This window comes from Motacilla alba, chromosome 2 (assembly GCF_015832195.1).
Source record: "Motacilla alba alba isolate MOTALB_02 chromosome 2, Motacilla_alba_V1.0_pri, whole genome shotgun sequence".
Lineage (NCBI taxonomy): Eukaryota > Metazoa > Chordata > Aves > Passeriformes > Motacillidae > Motacilla > Motacilla alba.
Genome location: NC_052017.1, coordinates 113,399,331 through 113,418,358, shown reverse-complemented (window position 1 = coordinate 113,418,358; position 19,028 = coordinate 113,399,331). Strand labels below are relative to the sequence as shown.

Here is a 19,028-nt window from a genome sequence, read left to right as displayed (position 1 = left end):
CATGCGTTACCTTAACATCAAGCAATAAAAATGTTTCTGCAGCTTTGAAAAGAATGTAAAAAATTAATTCTATTTTTTTATTAGTTCCTAAATGCTGGTGTTGTATTTATTTTGCCAGTCTAGGAAGCTTGCTGCTTATACTTCTAGAAACCTGTGATTTTTTGCTTAATAATACTTTAGCATCAAGTGCTACTTGAGCCTCTGTGAAAAATCAAGCACCCTTCAAATTCTCTGTTGTACTTGACAGAAGGATACTGAATGGCCAAGGTCTACTCTTGAAGTATATTTGAAGTATAATCAGCTCTGCAGATGTTTCTGTCAATTTTATGGGGGTCTCTCTTGATAGTGTGAGAGAGAACTCTGCACAGCACTCAAGATGTATGCACACCATACTCTGCTGCCATAATGATGGTCTCTTTTTTTATTAACTTCAAAGCTTTGTTTTGTTTGTTTGATTGCTAATGAGCTCTGAGTTAATACTAATCAAGAAATAGCTAGAGCCTAACAGCTCAGAATCCTTGGTTCTATATGAGATGGTAAGTTTGCCTGTTTGCCTTACTTTACACCAATATACCTTCAATTTCTTTCTGCCAGTTTGTAGTTGGCCCTTGCAATTAAATAACTCCACCATCAGCAAATTTGTTTATATTCTGGCTCTCCATCTTGCACTTCATTTGTGGATGTGCTGGGCAGCAGAGGATCCCCTGAAACACCAGTGGGCACTTTCTCCTGCTGGGGAACTGACAGTTCTACCCCCGTGCCTATCTTTTGACTTACCCAGCCCCCGGTTTTCTCGCCTAAATGTGGCTGCTTAGTACCTTTCAAAAGTTTGTAGTGAAGGATTTTTCAAATACCTTTGGAAACCCTTAGGGAACAAATCAATCAGTGCCTTATCAACATGCTGTCACTGCTCCTAAAGAATTCCAATACAATTCAACACAACTGTGAAGTGCAATTCTTCCAATGAAAGCAATATTGGCTCCTTCTGAACAAATCATGTCTACGTATCTGTATTTTCCTTTAATATAGAATCTGCTAATGTATCTTGTAGAGATGTCACTCATATAATTAGGAAATTGATTTTTAAAGACTTCCCTGGGATGTGATGCTGGAGAGAAGAAGAGCCAACAACAGCTGGTTAATTTTCAAGGATTGCCTTCTCCAAGCTCAAGATTGGTCCATCCCCATGAGCAGGAAATCAGGTAAAGGTGACAGCATGCCTGCAAGGATGAACAAGGAGCTCCTGATTAAACTCAAGCATAAATAATAAATATGCAAGAGTTGAGAGACCAGTGTGGGGTGTGAAGCAAAGAAGATTTACTATTGATAAAGAAGGAACAGGTTAGGGAACACTGAAACAAACAAGGCGTACAGAAGTTCATTTGCTCTGATGGGATGCATTCACAAATGCTGAGGGAGCTTGCCAATATCATTGCTAGGCAACTCTAGGCTGTCTTTGGAAGGTCATGGTGCTCAGGACAGAATTCTGAGGTCTGAAAGAAAACAAATGTAACTCCTGTCTGCAAGATGGCCAAGAAGGAGGATCTGGAACATTTACAGCCAGTCAACCTCATCTAGATCCCTGGAAAATTGGTGGAACAAATAACTCTGGAAATCATTGCAAAACATATGAAGGGCAAAAACTGATTTGGAGTAGTCATCAGGGATTTATGTAGAGGAAATCATGCTTGACCAATTCAGTAGCCTTTTGCCATGAGATTACTGGCTGCTGGAGGGCAGTGGTTGTTGCTCATCTTGACCTTAGGGAGGTTTTTAGCACTGTTTGCCATTATATCCTCACAGAGAAGCTGATGAAGGACTGACTAAATAGTGAAAACTGAAAATTAGCTGATCTACTGGGCTCAAAGGGTTGTGATCAGTGACATGAAGTCCAGTGGGAGACCAGTCATTAGTGGTGAATCCCAGAGATCGGCACCGGGCTGGCCAGCATCTGCATTAAAGGCTCGGATGATGGGATGGAGCACCCTCTGCAAGTTTGCAGGTGACACAGAATTGGACGGAGCAGTCAATACCTCGGATGGTTGCGCTGGTGTTCAGAGACATTACCAAGCTGGGGCCATCTGCTGATGGCAACCAGTGCAGGGAGCTGCAGCGTCTGGCCCGTGCGCCAGGACGCGCCCGGGGCCGAGCGGCTGGGAAGGAGTTTTGCAGGAAGGAGCTGGAGCTGCTGGCAGACACCGGGTGGAACGCGAGCGAGCAATGCACCCTTGCGGCAGAGGCGGCCAACAGCATCGGGGGTGCGCTCCAGAGGCTGCTGCCAGCTCTTCCCGCGCGGCCAGAGGAGATCGGTCCCCGCTGTTCGCTCTGCCCCGCTGAGACGCGTGCGGGGCAATGTGGTCGCCTCAGGAAACGAGAAGGTCACGGATGTGCTGGACCAGGAGGGCAGCAAAGGGCCATTACGTTGATCGCAGGATTGGAACCTCTGCATGTGAGGAGAAACTGAGAGATGGGAGTGTTCCGTCTCCAAAAAAGAAGGTTTAGGGGCATCTTACCACTTTGTAGAAATACTGATGGGAGGCAGTAAAGATGGAGCCAGTGTCTTCTCAGTGCTGCTCAGTGGCAGGACTAGATGTAATGGACACAAATAGAAGGACAGGAAACCCCATTTAAATGCAAGAGAAAACATTTTTACTGTGAAAATGGTCAAACACTCGAGCAGGTTGTTCAGAAGGGTTAAGGAGTCTTCATCCATGGAGATACTCAGAACCCAGCTTGACATGGTACTGAACAAGCAGCTCTAGCTGACCCTGTTTTGGAAGGGGTTGGACTAGACAGTCTCCAGAGGTCACTTCTAACCCCAAAATTCTCCAATTATAATAACATTCATAGATGTTGGAATTTCAGACATCTCCTGAGTTTTACAAAAATCCTTCTAGCTTGAGCCTATTTTGTTTCTTTCAGGGGCAACATATATGCAAGGATCACTCTGCTTCTTTACAATGGCTTTGTTGTCTTGAGGGGGAAACAGGTTAAAATGTTTAGGTGGGGGTAGTCTTGATCTTGTTTTCAGGAGGTTTTTTGTTTGTTTTGTTTTGTTTTTCTTTTAAGAACCTGATATCATTAGATCTGCCAGTTAGTCTTAGCAAACTTCTTGTTCTTGATATTCTGAAAATAAAAAATTATGGAGTTTATGTTAGTTCCTTGAAGGTTTTTTCCCCTCTATTTTTATATGTAATCCACCAGACTTTTTTCCTTTTTGTTTTCTTCATCTGGACCAAGCTTCAGGTTTTTAGAAGATTCTTTCCTGCTTCTAAAGCTGGAACGAGCTAATGAGTGTCATTGCACTTTGCTCTTAACTTTGTCACATTTGCATACCCCCAAATAAACTGTCAGTGGAAGGCACATGATGCTAGCAGAGCAGTTGCAGACAACTGTGTCACAGCTCTAAGGGGATTCTGTTCATCCAGATTTTCCCCTTTCTATTAACTGGTTTTGTCCTTTCTCTCTCCTTGCCCATATGTATGCAACAGCTCCAGAAGGTTAGAAAGACATGGTTCTAAGTTATAAACCTTAAGGGCTACTTGTACCTAGTTTATTTATTCTCTTTGTTTCTGGAACTCACTGCTGGTAGCTTGATCAGCCTAAACAGAAGATTTATTGAAGCATTGCAGAGATTCAGATAATGCAAGTGTAAGTCTGGGAATGGTGGTATTGGAATGTCTTTGACAACCAGGTATGCTCTATTCAAGGCACAGGCTATCTGATGCTGAGAACATCAAATAAGAGTGTACCTCCTCAAATAAGAATCACCACTCGTCTTGACAATGTTCTGGGGAAGGAACAAAACCTCATTTCTTCCAGCTGATAAATGCAAAGGTCAGATCTTTCTATTAAGATCAGATCAGATCCTAAGATCAGGTCAGATCTGTCTTACTATTAACTGCGTTTCACATCTTGATGTAATTCTTTTCCTTGGAAACTCAACTATTCTGGTGTTTAGTTTAGTTTAGTTTGTTTGTTTATTTGTTTGGTTTGGGTTCTGTTTATAATATGCTAAGTGCTGTTTCTGGGACCCTGGGATGCCATGTCACAGTAGCCAGCTTCTCAAGGTGAGCTGCTTTTTGTTTTATTTTATGCTCTCTGTCCCTAAGCAGCACAAGCCGCCTTTCAAACTTCCAGCTCTGCAGCACTGAGAGCTAACTATTCAAAACTGGGTGTGTTAGCTCCTGCCTCATAGCAGTCTGGGGTAACCACAGCCTGCATGGAAACCTCAGCTCTTTCTCATTAATCTCCCGGTACCTAACTACCAAAACTGATTGCATTTCCTAATTTTTGAAAGTACATATAAAGAAGATACTATAAAGTGCTTCCATTCTCATGAGTACTAACCAACAGCAGCAGCCCTGGACATATTATCCATATTAGAGTGCTGTATTTTGTGCTTTCTTGGTTATACAGATACTATTGTCCACTAAGGGAAATGAGTTAAAAGGTCTGATTCTGGCCTTTTTTCTTTTATTTTATATAAAATGGCACTCACCATCCCAATCTCCCCTGACATGTCTCCTTCCTCAAATGGGCTCATGTGTAAAGCTTGACAGGATGCACCTAATGTATAAAAGATTTTATGTAATTTTACCGAATTCAAACTGAATCCCCAGATAAGAGCCAATACTAATTAGTGCTGGAATGGTTTTAGGTCAAAATTAATTTTTTTAATGCCTTACAGTGAAAAGCAACTTCTACACACTGTCCTGAGTCCTGCAAAGTGCAACAATTCTTTCAGCAGTCAAATGATTGCATGAAAAACAAGAAAAGATGGCTAGAAGCATGGGAACAATGCAATTATAATAAACAGTTTCTAGGCAAAATGAGAAATAAGGAAAAGCATGGAAGCCTATAATTCCATATTAATCCTCAATTACTATAGCTATTATTGAAGGCTAAGTGTCTTTGGATCCCAAGTAGAAATATCAAGAGACAGTTCATGCTAGGTTTTAAAAGAAGTTAGCATAAGATACAATGCTTGATGCTATGCTCTTTATTTCAAACTATTAAAACACTACATAACTTGGAAAGGGACACTTAGTCAATGCAGAAGGTCGGATGGGAAGCATGAAAACATAAGTCTGAAGAAGTATGGGTTGTTTCTGTATTCTGTGGTAAGATATACCACAGCAAAGAAAACAAACAAAAACTGTTTCACACAACATACCACAAACATTTGTATTCAATGGGACTTAAGTGGATGCTTACTATTTGGCTCGTGTATCAATTTTTTGCAGTGTTAGTATCTGTGTACATAATTTCATCTGCTACAACAAAGATGAAAATAGGGATAGGAAATGGTTATTTTTAAAATTAACTGTATGTGGAATACTCTACTTTTACTTTGTTCTAGCTATTTATCTGCTGCAAATACCTTCATGCAGCACTCAAAGAGGCTCTTTCTATGCTTCACTTAACCCAGCTGCCAAATATTTGTCTGCCTGTCAAAGAAAAGCCTTAAAACCAGTTAAAGAAGGCAAATGGAACAAAAAAGTTTATTGGCATCTATCCCAGTCTGCCAGTAGCTAGGGATGCCATGGGACAATTTGACAGTAGAGGCACCACCACCCACCCCTGGACTTCTCTGAGCACGAGGCTGAGTTCTGCTGTCGACCCAGCCTGAAGTTCAATAGCCCAAGTGTTCAGCAGAGCAGGGAGGTGATTGCATTTGCCTTTGCAGGGCACCTGGGATAATAGGGCAATTCATAACTTAATAAATATTCTACTGCACATGTGCCAGGCTACAAAGAGCAAAGTAGGCTGCAAATTGGAAATGTAAATGTCCAGTTCTTTTTAAGTCACTCCCTCCACGAGGGCAGAAGGAAAACCAGTTTTATTTTCAAGCCATGTATTTTTCTCGACCCCTTAAAAATGGTGAAAGGGTTTTGATTCAGATATGGCACAAATGAAGCTTGTACCAGAGAGCAGTATACAAAGTTGCACCTGAACAGAGATTGTAAAAAAGCTGAGTATAATAAGGGAACTGATAGGCTAGCGAGGCTGGATTTCTTTTTTTAATAGCAGCTAATAGTATATATTATGTAATACAGTAGTATATATTATGTAATACAGTAAGTTTAGAGAGATACCACACACCTTTTCCACATCCTTGCTTTTCTCTTAATTAACAGTTCCAATAAAATGGTTTACAGATAACACAAAAGCTACATGCAAAACCTTTGAAGGAATGTATCACTGCACTAACATGCCAATAGATGAATGTGACACTGATTTCTCTTTGTTAAGAAGGTTACAGAACTCCAGACCTCCCATAAAGTTGTCAATCCGTGTACAGCTTTTGGGAGTGAAATGACTGCTATTAAATGTTTTCTGTTTGAAAGGGGAAAATTAGGTATTCCTAAAGTTTAATAAATCATTCCTGCCAACAGCTGACTTTCAGAGGAAACAAATGTAGTTAGTAGTACATTTTAAAAACATTTTCATGGTTGCACTGTTTGTTTAAAATATTGAATTGCAAACAGCATTTGAAAAAGTGTCATGATCATAAAAAATCAGCACTAACTGACTGATCACATCAAAAAAGCCATTTGCCCAGGGAGACAAGGGAGGGGGCTGGAGGAGGCAAGGAGATAAGCCAGAGACAGGGAGAGAGGAGACACCCCAAAATCCAAACCTATTTGCTACAACCTTTTCAATCAGTGAAGCTCTCACTGAAAAGTAAGTTTATACTGGCATGTGGCTTTCTGTGTTGTATGCTGGAGATACCTGCCCACTGGACTGTCAGAGTCCTGCATGACTTAAATTAAGGTCTTGAATTAGTGCTTAACATCAGACAAGGCCACTGATTCAGTTCAGAGTGGTCACCTGTTTCCACCAGGTCAAAGTAGTCTCTTGGTTTGTTGAATGAAGCATAGACTTCCTTTCGCTCCCAGCCCCCAAAAACCCCAACTGATCTTGAAAACTTGTTTAATTTTAATGGCTCTGCAAGCCATTACCAGTGCCCAGACTGCCTGAGAGGGTTTTAAAATTTCCTTTTTTTATGATTGCACTATTACTAACTATGATTAGTTAGTGCCATATTTAAGTAGCACCAATGACTTAGCAGTGTATGTTAGTACACAAGTAATGGTAGATTTTTCATCGGAAAATAAATTTCCTTTATATATGGAAGATTTTTATGAGGAAAAAACCTCAATTTTCTATCAAAGGTGTGTTGCTGCTTTTGACTTTTTTTTTTCCTAGGAAAAATGAGAAATAATTCCTAGGTATTAGCATAAGCATTTGTTCCTGCCAGAACAAAGGGATTGGCTCCCCCCCGCACCAGGAACATTTCACAGGAGTGTATGAGAATCAGTTATTTCTCTGAATAGGTAAAGGACTCTCAAAAAGGAAATACACCTGTGGCAGTGTGGTAAGGGGCTATTGGTAAGATGAAGTGACTGCTGGATGCTCTCAGAAACAACTTCCAACAGTCATAATTAGTGAAACAGTATTTTTTAACATATGTGTTTCATACATAAACTAAAAACCTGAGGTCATAATGCTGAAAAAATGACAAGTATTAATATTTCTGCATTTTTTCCCAAGGGATATAGGTACCATACTCAAACCCACTTTCTACGTTTACCACAATACTTGATTTTATTTGCCTAAAAAATTGAATGCTTGATCACAACCCTAATAAATGATAATACTATCTTTTTCTCAGTTTTAAACCTGTAGGAAATACTGCTTCCCTTGATCTGGAAGACCTGTTGCTGGGGATTTCTCTGTGCACTGAGGCAGGAATGTCAGATGTGCAATCGTTTGCACATTAGCGCACCTTAATTTACATATAGTTGCTCTTATGTTATTTAAGTGATTGCTGCAGGGGAAAAAGTACTTTTCTATTTTATATCATTTCCTAGGGGAAAAATAGAGCAAACTATATTCTACATTTATAACCACATTTTGTAGACTGGTGTGAAAGACCATGCACAAGCCCCATTTTCACGAAGTAGGAACTTCTGGCATGCATTTAGGTGAAAGATAAGTTTAATAGACTTGCTGTAATCTCCTAGTAAGATGTTTTCTTAAACAAAACTTCTGGGCTTTCTATGAATGATATTACAAACTCTATGATTGTTGCTCTGGCCCTGCTACTGCAACCTCGTAACTTCCATGCAGTAAAGTGCAGCTGCCACTTTGCCACATTAGCCTTGTGGAGAATCTTAGTAAACCCTTTGAAACCAAAACTTCTTTATATTTGATGCCTCTTGGATCACTTTCATGTTATGTTGTGGATCCGACCAGCTGTTCTGAGCAATCACAGTGTGATGATTTCCTCAGTGGCAACTAACTCCTCTTTCTAAAGCACATCTTTAACACCACAGTATCTCCTTTAGTGCCAGGTCCTAAGTTCTATGTTACTATTCCTGTTTCTGTCTGGTTTTGAGTAATTTAGCTTGGCTAGTTCACAGAGTGTCAGATCACAACAGAAGAAGCATTGCTAAATTTGCTTAAATCTTTCTTTCCAGATGCCAGGGTTGGGAAGGGCACCTCAAGTTCCAGAGAAGGCCAACACCTGGATGTAATCTAGATAAAATTGCAAGTTGCAACTAATATCCGGCTCTAATAGTCCTCTAACATCAAGGTGAAAGCACCCCTTGCTTTAAGTTTCTTCTTCATCATCTGTGGCAAGCATTTGCTCAATATTGTGCTTGCAAACATTCATCATCTGAAAACTCATTGGATCAAGAATATCACAAAAGGACACCAGTCCTAAAGAGAGGAGGAAAACTTTTCAGGAACAAAAACCTGCAAACATAGGGAGTCATACGTTCCACATCAAAAGAAATTTTTCTTCTAGTCATAAGGCAGTGTGAGGCCAGAACCATTCCTTAAATTATCCCTGTTCCATGACAGAGAAGCAGCACAAGCCCCGTGAAACAATTCCCTACTAGTCTGTCTCGCCAAAGAATTACATTAGATTAAACTGGTCTTTGGATGAAACAAGCCATGATCAGTGACTTCATATCTGGGCTCTAAAACACATGGGCAAACATGTATATGGGCTACATATACTGGTAAACAGAATTGTTGTAAAATTAAACACCATTGTTTCCTCCCAGGACAGACATCCAACCATGCTAATATCCTGAGGCTGGCAGCTTCCCACAAAGTCTTTGCAGGAGGCAGACACAAAGAGGAAAGACAACTCCAAAGTCTTTCATAGTACAGTCTTGTGAGAGTTTGCATGCACCAGTATGTGCCACTCGTTCCTAAATGCTCTCAGTACAGAGCATCCATAAAGAAGCCAGCAAGGCAAGAGCAGCAAAAGTACCTGTGTCCTGGAAGCCATTTCCAGTTGTGGTGTTAAAACATCTTGTTCTGTTCAGTGAGTCATATAGATATTATTTGAGTAGGTGCAAGTTTTCAATGTGTTCTACAAACTACTGCAGTCCTCTTGAACTATTTTCACAAAGTGAAACAGACCACACCAAACAGTAATGCTGCCTCAAGTGGCCAAACCCAGACTGGAGAGATTTGTGGAGTTTATTATTTTTTGTACTTGATTAACTTTTACCCACATGAAGTCATCTGAGGTGATTTCCAAAATGAAAACTGGATGCAAAACCCCCACAGTTCTGTTTGTATGCCCACTTGTTCTGCCTTCTGCTGATGCTGGGGATTTTTTGTACAGGGATTGCATGCCCCCACTCTTGGTAACCTGGCCTGGATAACAACAGGTGATAGGGTAGGAATGTGAGTATAAATAGTGCATGTGAACAGAATACCCAAACTGGCATGTTCTGAGAGGATGCTTGCCCAAAACCTGAAAACACTAAGAGGAAATTAACAATAACAAAGATTGCTTAAGACAACAACCATCCAGATTAAACGGTAACCAGGGAGTTAGATTAACAAGAGCCTTCTGAGGGGAAAAAAAAAGCTTGAAAAGCAGCATGAGAATTTGAGATTATTAGAAGAAACTTATGGTAGGTGCTAATATTTCTAAGACCTTCCTTGTCAGACATGGTGAGTAGCTGCCACCCCACTCCTGGTACAGACTGGGGGGGACTGATAAAGGAATAGTAGGGATCCACATCCCTCCTGGTATGGAATGGCTGCACAGGCTTCCAAAAGTGGGACTGTGAATTGTAATGCACATTTCTTGCAAGAGAGTGGAAGTGCATATAAGAAATGTGTGACTGTATAAGTGGGATCAGTTGTAGATGGGTGTTAAACTTGTAGGTGCTTACCAGCAGTTTGTGAGCCTCTTGTATTGTGATTTCTGTTGTAGTGCTGATACTGATCCACAACGTATAGTTCATTGATTACCAGCAAATCATAGGTTGCTAATGAATAAACCACCTTGGTTGCTATCAAGGCTGTGTAAGTTACACAGTAATTTTCTGCCAAAGGTCTTTTTTTCATTATTACGAATTTGACAGTAGCATCACATCTGCAGAGCAAGGAATGGAGAGAAAATGAACATTCTCCCAAGAAAGTAGAGAACATATAATTCATCAATTTGAAAAAAAAAAATTAAGATTGAACTAGAACAGGATGAATTCAAATATCCTCCTGAAAGCCTCCCAGACGGACAATGCTGTTTCAGCCCCAAGTGTTTGAAGACATATTGTAATGATGTATCACAGATTCAATGCCAGGAGAAATCCTGTAGCTTATCAGCAGCTTTGTATTTTTGTCACATTGACCTGTGTCAGAAAAACAAGGCAAAACTGGCTGACAAGGGAGAAGTTTTGCTCTCATTACACCAATGATATTAGAAGCCAAGAGTATTATCTGCCAGGCAAAAAGCACACATTCAGAAAGAGCTTGATGAAGTTCAAGTTGCCCACTTGAAAACATCTCCTAAACAATCAATATTTATGGCAATGTTTGTCAACAGTAAAGGACTCCATCAAGGCACAGTTGCTCTTTTTCTGAATCACAGACCTAGTTCGTTTTCCATGCTTACATGAGGACTTTTTAAAGTAAACAGAGCCTAGTATTTTGAGGGGTGGTTGCATTTTTATATATGAGCTTTATGCTAGAATTGGCATGAAAATTTAGAAAATGTTAAATGGACAGGCTAGGTGCAATATGAGAACTCCAGCTGTGCATTCTGTCTGCCTGCTACCTGCAGAGAGCAATACCAGTTAGCAGCTACCCATCTACACAATCAGTCTTTTAAAAGGGAGGTATTTTTTAGTTTCAGTTTTTTTTCTGAAGTTCCAGTAGCTCAGGCACTTGTAGAGAAAGCTAATTGCTGAGCAAAGAACTTAAATGAAAGGTCTGCAACATGATACAACTGAGAAACTTAACACAAGAGCATCAGCAGATACCTACAATTAAGACTAAGCAGATGCTGTAGCCTTTCTTATAAGGGTTGAAAATAGATTTCATTGAATTTCTCCTGAGTGGTTTAGAGACTCAACCATCTATTGAAGACGTTCATGGAAGCTTGCTTCCTATGATCCTGCTTCACAGGTATTTGAAGACCAGAAGCTCAAACAAAACCCTTAAAAGTGTGTTCAGATCCCGATGACCTTGGAGAAGGAAGTGATTTACAAGTAAATAGCAATATGTTAATCACCACTGAAAGCAAATACTAGAGGCTGGCATAACCAAGACAGCTTCCAGGGAGCTGGCCGCATGAAATAACCACTATGAAAAGTGACACAGCAGATTTAAGGAAGCTACTTTGGTGAGCCCTGCCAAAACGATCCACCGGTCACCAGTGTGAAATAAGCAGAATAAATCTACTAAAAAAAAAAAAAGGATGGTGTTCACAACCCAAGCTGCAAAGCCTGGGAAGTATGTCTGTCCTCTGACCCAGCCAGAAGTTCATCAGAAAGGTTCAGCATTCACCAGAAGACAACAAAAATCTGCATTTCACTAAGTTACTGCAAAAGACCTGACTGACTACAGCACACTCTCCTTCTGTCACACAGACAGACTCATCCCAGGATTTGCTCTTCTGAAGCACAAACTATCAAAGGAAGAGAGAAAAAAAATCCCCAGTAATCTGTAAACCCCAAAACAAAAGTCAGAAAGTATCATGAATGCACATGGACTGATACTCTGCATGATAAATCATTAAATTAGGTATCAAGTTCTTTTTGCTATAGACTACTAAATCATGTCAAAAGCATGTCTTGCTTCTTAATCGTTTATCCTCTTAATTACTTGACATGAGGGAAACATTCCTGGAAGCTTCACCTAAAAAGCACAGGCTGCTGAGTATTAAATTAAGTCTCAGAATCACAATCCCTTAACTAAAGTTAGCATTGTCCAGGGAGAAAAACCTACACGAAAAGCAGTATGTAATCAAAGGAAAACCAGGCAGAATACAAAATATGAATTAGAAGCTAAGAATGACAAAATACAAAATAAACAAAAAGTTGTATTTAGAATGGCTTTTTACTCACATGAATGGCAAGAAGGAGCATTTTTTAATATATAGCGTATTTCAGAGAAAACAGAAAGTTTAGATAAATTTCTGTTGCACATTTGTGGAGAAAAACAACATATATCAGAAAATTCCAACAATAGCCATGGTAAGCCTTAAACACAGGAACAGAAGTGAGGCGGTTTTTAAATCAGCAGCTCCAGATAGCCTGCATCCAAGAATTTTAAGAGCTGGCAAAGGAGACTTGTGTGCTGTTAATGTGGATTTTCCATAAGCTCTGAGAAATCTGGGGAAGCTCAGGAAAAAAAAGGAAAAATCTCAGAGAAAGCTGATGTAATGCCAATACTAGGAAAATAAGTAAGAAAGGAACAAATTCAGGCACTTACAGTCAACCTCGCCTTAATCCCAGGGGAAAAAAAAAACCAAACCCAAACCAACTTCTTCATATAGGAATAAGAAATAAATGAGCAAATTGTACTTAAATTACACAGCTTAAATGTATGGAAAACATATTTTTTTGGACTTACTTTTTTTTCATACAATTACATCATTTGTTTGGTGGACAATAGGAACAGTGTTGATGTAACACATTTGCACATCGACTTTTTCAGCAGGACACAGAGAAACTGGCACAGTTGTGCACATACAGTTCATAGCAAGCAAATTAAAACTAAGGCTACAGGTCTGTCTCAGTCAGACATCTTTCTAATTGAATCCCACAGGAATTAGTTCCTGGCAGCAAAGTACTCAGTATTTTATCTGGAAATAAAGTTTACTAAGAACATTCATAAAAACTCTAAGTAAATAGTGATTGGGATTGATTGGGAACCATTTGGATTACTGGAAGACTAAGTGCTTCAGCATGATCAGTGTGAGGTCATGTATTTAAGAGTGATGAATTTAAAACACTTATAGATGGAAAACTTCCTCAGGAAGTAGCTGGAATAGCTGGTAACAGAATAACCATGGGTTCCTTGCATATGAGTTCAAAAAGAGTATATACGTAATTGTTAAATTGCTCCAAAACAAACCACCAGAACAAAATGATGTTTTCATGGCAAGGAGCAAGAGACCAGAGAAAAGTGACTATCATCAAAACAGATTTTTCACGTACTGATCTCCATTGGCAAAAGACATTGCTGCATTTCAGGAAACAGCCACTGGACGACAACTTCTGTATCCACATTTTTTGGAGCTGCTTTATCAGAATAGAGCCTCTAGTAATTTCAAAGAAGATATTAGTACATTAGAGATTTCAAAGAGTAGAAATAATCCAAGTGCAAGCAAGCCTAAACAATGTAATAGTTGGCATATAAAAGTTAACTGCATCACATGAGGTTTAAGGACCAAATTAAGACATCTAAAGCAACTGGTAGGAGAAAAAAACATACATTAAATCACAGTGTGATAGCTGAAAGTAAGCTCATCTTAAAATACCAAGCAAACTCTCTTGAGTAACTGTAGTAATAACTAAGCTTCCAGAGGTGCAGTAGTTATGCTAACATTATACATGTCTATGATTCCTGGACAGAACTTCAGATTAGAATTTAATTATTAATTTTAAAAGATAATCATAGTGACCCTACTTCAGGCCATCATTTCAATACATGTTTCTCAGGCTCTTCAGTGATGTAACTTAAAACAGACATATTTTCAGCAAAACGCTTGGTTTGGGACTAACAATTACCACAGTCCAGGCCAAATCAAAGACAATGCTCAGTCAGAAATATCCCACCAATGCCCAACCCGAGCAGATAATGGAACTTCCATAAATAAAATTCATGTCAGTTCTTAACATTAATAAAATGAGTGCTTTTACTTAAAACTTCCGCTCTCGCAGCTCCACTTTACAGATTCACACTGGGCTGGAACAGACCTCTATGGGCATCGACTGCAACCTGTGACCGAACAGCACCACGTCCAACTGGACCATGGCACATTCAGTCGCTCCTTATACACCTCCAGGAACAGTGCCCACCATCTCCCTGGACAGCCCATTCCAATGTCTAATCACCCTTTCTGTGAATAAATAAATCCCTACTAATGCCCAACATAAACCTCCCCTGGCACAGCTTAAAACCATGTCCTCTCGTCCTGTCGCTTTCACTAATGAAAGAAGATAAAAAGACCCAAAGGCTCAGACGGGAACGGGCTCGCTGGCACTGGAATCGACGAAGCCTCGACTGCGCGCCAAATCCGGGCCCTCCCCCCAGCAAAACGCCGAAATCTCCAGGAAAAGGCAAGCAGGAGCCCGAGATGCCCGCGGGACCCGAGAGGGATGGGCCAGCCCGAGGACGGGGCACAGCAGCTGCCGGCCGCAGGCCCCGCTCCGCTTGCCATGAGCCGGGACTACCGGGCCTCCATCCCGGCAGGAAGCGCAGCCCCCGCGGCTTCCGCGCCCGGCGGGCGGGTGAAAGGTCCCGCGGCGCCCGGATGGAGGCGGCGCCGCTCCGCTATATAAGCGCTCGCCGCCGCCGCGCCCGCCTCTCCCGCGCCGCCGCCTCCTGGCTCACCGCTGTTCGCTGGGCCCCGCGCCGCCCGAGCCCGGGAATAAGTCGGTCAGGAAGGCTCCGCTGCCGCCATGGTGAGGCGGGGGAACGCCGGGGACGGGGGAGGGAGCGGGGCCGCCGTGCCGGCCCCGCCGCGTGGGCGCCGTGCGGGCCCGGGCCGTGCAGGCCCTCGGCCCCGGGAAAGCGCTGCGCGGTGCGCGGAGCGTCCTCGGCGGCTGGGGCCGCTCCCGGAGCTCACCCGGAGCCGGCGGGCAGGGAGGGCGGCCCGGGAACCCGGCAGTGCCGTTCCTTTCGGGAGCGACACCGCGGGGCAGCGCAGGCGGAGGGAAGGCGGCCGCAGCCCGGCGTGAGCGGTGCTGATCCGACCTCGTGTCTGTGCCTTCACAGGCGGCCCTTGCTAGGGAACGCGGTCAGTTGATGCGGCAGGTGGCACCTCATCGTCAGTGTGACATCCTGTGTTCCACAGAATCACGGAATAGGTCAAGTTGGAAGGGACCACAGTGGGTCGTCCTAGAGCACATGGCACAGGATTGGGTCCAGACAGCTCTTGAATATCAGCAAGGGATACAGCACACACAACCTTTTTGGGCAGTCTGTTCCCATGCTAAGTCACATGCATAATGAAAAAAGTTCTTCGTGTTCCGGTGGAACTTGTGTGCATCAGTTTCTGCTGTCTCCTGTCTTACTGGTTGGCACCACCGAGAAGAGCCTGGCTCCATCCTCTAGGCAACCCCCCTATTTACATTTTTATAGAGGCATATGTGAATATATATTCCATTCCTTTTCTCTTAAGACCTTCCTTTGTCCGTGTTTTTACTCCAATTTCGTCAGCTCACTTAACTCACATTAATGCCCCATTATTAAAGGAATGTTGGTGCCAGCTGTATATAGGCAAACCAGGGAAGGGTGTGCTTGCAGCTTCCCACCCTGAGATGTAGTTGGACACTAAAAAATTGCTTTTCCTGAGAGTTAGGACTTTGCCCTTTCATTCTCTTCCCATTATTTCTACCATGCCGCCATGCCCTTCAGATAGCTCTTCCAGTCAATAGTGTGAAACAGTCCTATAGCTAAATTGTTCTTTACACTTAAGAGATCTGTTTCTTAGAGGCAGTGGAGAGTGTTGGTCAGCGTTCTCTGCAGTGTCTGATACTTGTAACTTCAACATTTTAGGCATTTAAAGATACTGGCAAAGCACCTGTGGAACAAGAGGTGGCGATTCATCGCATTAGAATCACTTTGACAAGTCGCAATGTAAAATCACTGGAGAAGGGTGAGTAGTACTTCTCTGCTTTCTAGGGTAGCTTGCCAAGTAGTGAATAATGGGTGCCATGTAAAGTATTGCAAAATACAATGTATTGAAACCAGGTGTAATTAAAGATGTTACTGTTTGCCTTTTTGTACTTGCCTCGGCTCGCAAAGCCAACCCAAAGTGCTTCAAACACCAGAAAGTAAATTCTGATTTAATTTTAATGAAAGTTAGTGTCTTGGGGGTTTTCGTTACGTGGAAAACTTATGTCATAATGACTAATGTGAGAGAGCGCCGCTCTTTCCCTTTAGTTCTTATGGAGAATTTTGAAATAGTTACACACTGAACTGAAAGGCACAGGTTTCTTCATATTTTGTCATTTGTGTTATGAAGAGTTTAGTGTAACATTCTTCAAAAAAATTTTAATCTTGTTTAGGCATTAGCTTTGCCAGCGTTTAATCATGTAATAAAAATGTTTAAAAAGTTACTATTTGCAGGATCTTCAGGCTGATAACAGCTTAAGTATGGTTTAAACTTGAAGTAATGGCTTTTGCCTATTGTTGCACTGTGATTTTGGTCATCATGCCACAACACTTCCAGTTGTACGTGGTTGGCTATGAGGATAATGCTTAAAATGAATGGCAGTGATCACTCATACGCTATTCTGAGCCAACATCTTGTTTAAAATACTTGTTCAAAAAATCAAGCAAGTAAAATAGTTGTAAACCTGAGCTGTTGCATGTCTCTTTTCAGTCTGTGCTGACTTGATCAGAGGTGCTAAGGAAAAAAACCTGAAGGTGAAGGGACCTGTTCGCATGCCCACCAAGGTACTTAATACTCTTTTCCTGTCTTAAAAGTTGGTTTTCTTTTTACAACTGTGTGCTTAAAAACATATTTTTTTAAAAGAGCAAAAGATGAGGTGAAAAGCAGTGCTACTAAACTGAGGGTGACCCACTGTAAAAAGATGATTTCACAAGTTGCTTTGACACCTAGGGTAACTGTTAATTGCAAAACATGTTGAATGTGGAAGGGGCTTTTCTGTTCACTTTGTTTTAATAATGAACTAATTTTTTAAATGAAATTAAGTATGTAGGGAAGGAGTGTTAACATCAGCAGACCAAAACTTAATAGGTAATTTTCTAATGGCATAGATACCTTATAGTTTTTGTAGGTGATCATCTTTTTAGATGATTGTAGATTACTCCTCCCAGTGCATCAGCTCAATACCCTGTGTTTGACTTTTCAGACCCTGCGGATCACCACCAGGAAGACGCCTTGTGGTGAGGGTTCCAAGACCTGGGATCGCTTCCAAATGCGCATCCATAAGCGGCTCATTGACCTGCACAGCCCTTCTGAGATCGTGAAGCAGATCACTTCCATCAGCATCGAACCAGGCGTAGAAGTTGAAGTTACTATTGCCGATGCCTAAACGATGGTCATCGTTGAATAAAGTTGATTTACAAATTTTCATCACTTGTTTCTTTTCTTATGTGTGCCAAGAGAGAGTTCTGTGGTGGTTTTTGTGAAGAATGACAACAGAAACCACAATCAGAATGCTGTGTGAGAGGACTGTATATTGAAGGAACAATATGCCAGCTGTAAATACCAGGAAAATGTGACTTGGGTGTCCTGGTTTCATTGGAGGCTGGCAGCTATATGGTTGTACAGCACTTTATGAAAAATATATTTTCAATAATTTAGGGTTTGATTTTGGCTGAAATTCATACGCAGTCATTATTCACGGTACCTGCATTAAAATTGATATTTAGGTAAAATTGCCACATTTTCAATTCTTGATTCTTGCTGTGCAAGACTGAACTAATGCTTAGCTTATTTGGATTTTTTTTTCTTCCCATGTGTGTCACAATCAAAGGATCCTGCGGGAGGGATGCTAGTTATAAAACTTCATAATTTGTGGCAAACACATTGAAATAACAAGTTTATTCCTTTGATGTGCATGTAGAGTCACAAAACTGAACTGTGAAACTACCTAGCTGTCTTTTCAGGTTTAGATTTCCATAGATATTATTAATGCTAAGAGTAAGCTTCATATGTAAAGCAACAAAACAGCCATTTTTATTGCTGCTTTTAAGTCTCACAAAGGAACTGTGATTAATTCTTAACCTAACAAAACAAAGCCCAGAGTTAAAGAAAACAGTTTTGTTTAATCCATTAAGGATCAGGTTGCTGCTTCTGCTGCAAGCATAGGAGAGAACTTAAATTCAAATTAAAACACACAGTGGTGGTTCTCTGCAAGCAGGTTAAGGTCCTGTTTATGTTTGCTAAGACCTAAAACTGACCAAAGCTGGAGGTTTCCTACTCGGGATACAAGAGGCCTTCAATTTCCTTAAATTTAAGGCCTTGCAAGGATTCTGACCCTCCAGTTAGTAGGCTTGAGAGCTTTGGTTGAAGGGAGGTGAGTGAGTTAATGGGAACAAGGCAAGTAGGCAAGCCTACTTCCTTGAGAAACAACTATGTGAGCAGAGGGGAAGATACTCCCCAACACATAACACCTGCATCTTCCTTAAAGTCTATTTCTGGTAATACGCCACAAATAAAAGCTGCCTGAAAATACTTCTAGGTGTAGTTTTAAAATTGCTTGTATTGTATGGGTTGCTCTTTACAGGAATAAATGGGCAAACAAATAGCTCATGGAGAGATACTTTGCAGTCACTGACATAAGTTACTTGTACTCAAGTAGTCTTCCTTCTGATTAACAGAGTAGCCTTGCGACTGAAAGCTCTTGGAGGGATCTAGGCGCAGCTGGCTGGGTTTGACACTATTTCTGCCTTTGGTTTTTGCTGTTGGTCAAAACAGTGGAACAATTTTGTACCTGCTTCCGTCTGGCTGTGCCTCTCACTTGCCGGGTGCCTCTTAAACACACCTAACTGACCTAAAGTCCCAG

The 19,028-nt window shown here is 41.3% G+C and overlaps 1 protein-coding gene and 1 non-coding gene across 2 annotated transcripts; both read left to right on the top strand.

The window, feature by feature from the left end:
• The first annotated feature begins 14,794 nt into the window (after window positions 1-14,794).
• On the top strand, window positions 14,795-17,593 carry RPS20 (ribosomal protein S20). Its single transcript, XM_038126886.1, has 4 exons — window positions 14,795-14,951; window positions 16,048-16,147; window positions 16,877-16,950; window positions 17,370-17,593. The coding sequence occupies exons 1-4, from the start codon at window positions 14,949-14,951 to the stop codon at window positions 17,550-17,552; spliced, it is 360 nt and encodes a 119-aa protein (XP_037982814.1). The 5' UTR covers window positions 14,795-14,948; the 3' UTR covers window positions 17,553-17,593.
• LOC119698394 lies at window positions 16,735-16,798 on the top strand. Its single transcript, XR_005256154.1, has one exon. It is a non-coding gene; the product is annotated as a small nucleolar RNA U54 (small nucleolar RNA).
• Window positions 17,594-19,028: the final 1,435 nt, after the last annotated feature.

Excerpts from the sequence above, each read along its gene's own strand:
- RPS20 (XM_038126886.1), top strand. Across the intron at positions 16,148-16,876 it reads TGTAAAATCACTGGAGAAGG|TCTGTGCTGACTTGATCAGA; the intron begins GTGAGTAGTACT and ends GTCTCTTTTCAG. Across the intron at positions 16,951-17,369 it reads CTGTTCGCATGCCCACCAAG|ACCCTGCGGATCACCACCAG; the intron begins GTACTTAATACT and ends TTGACTTTTCAG.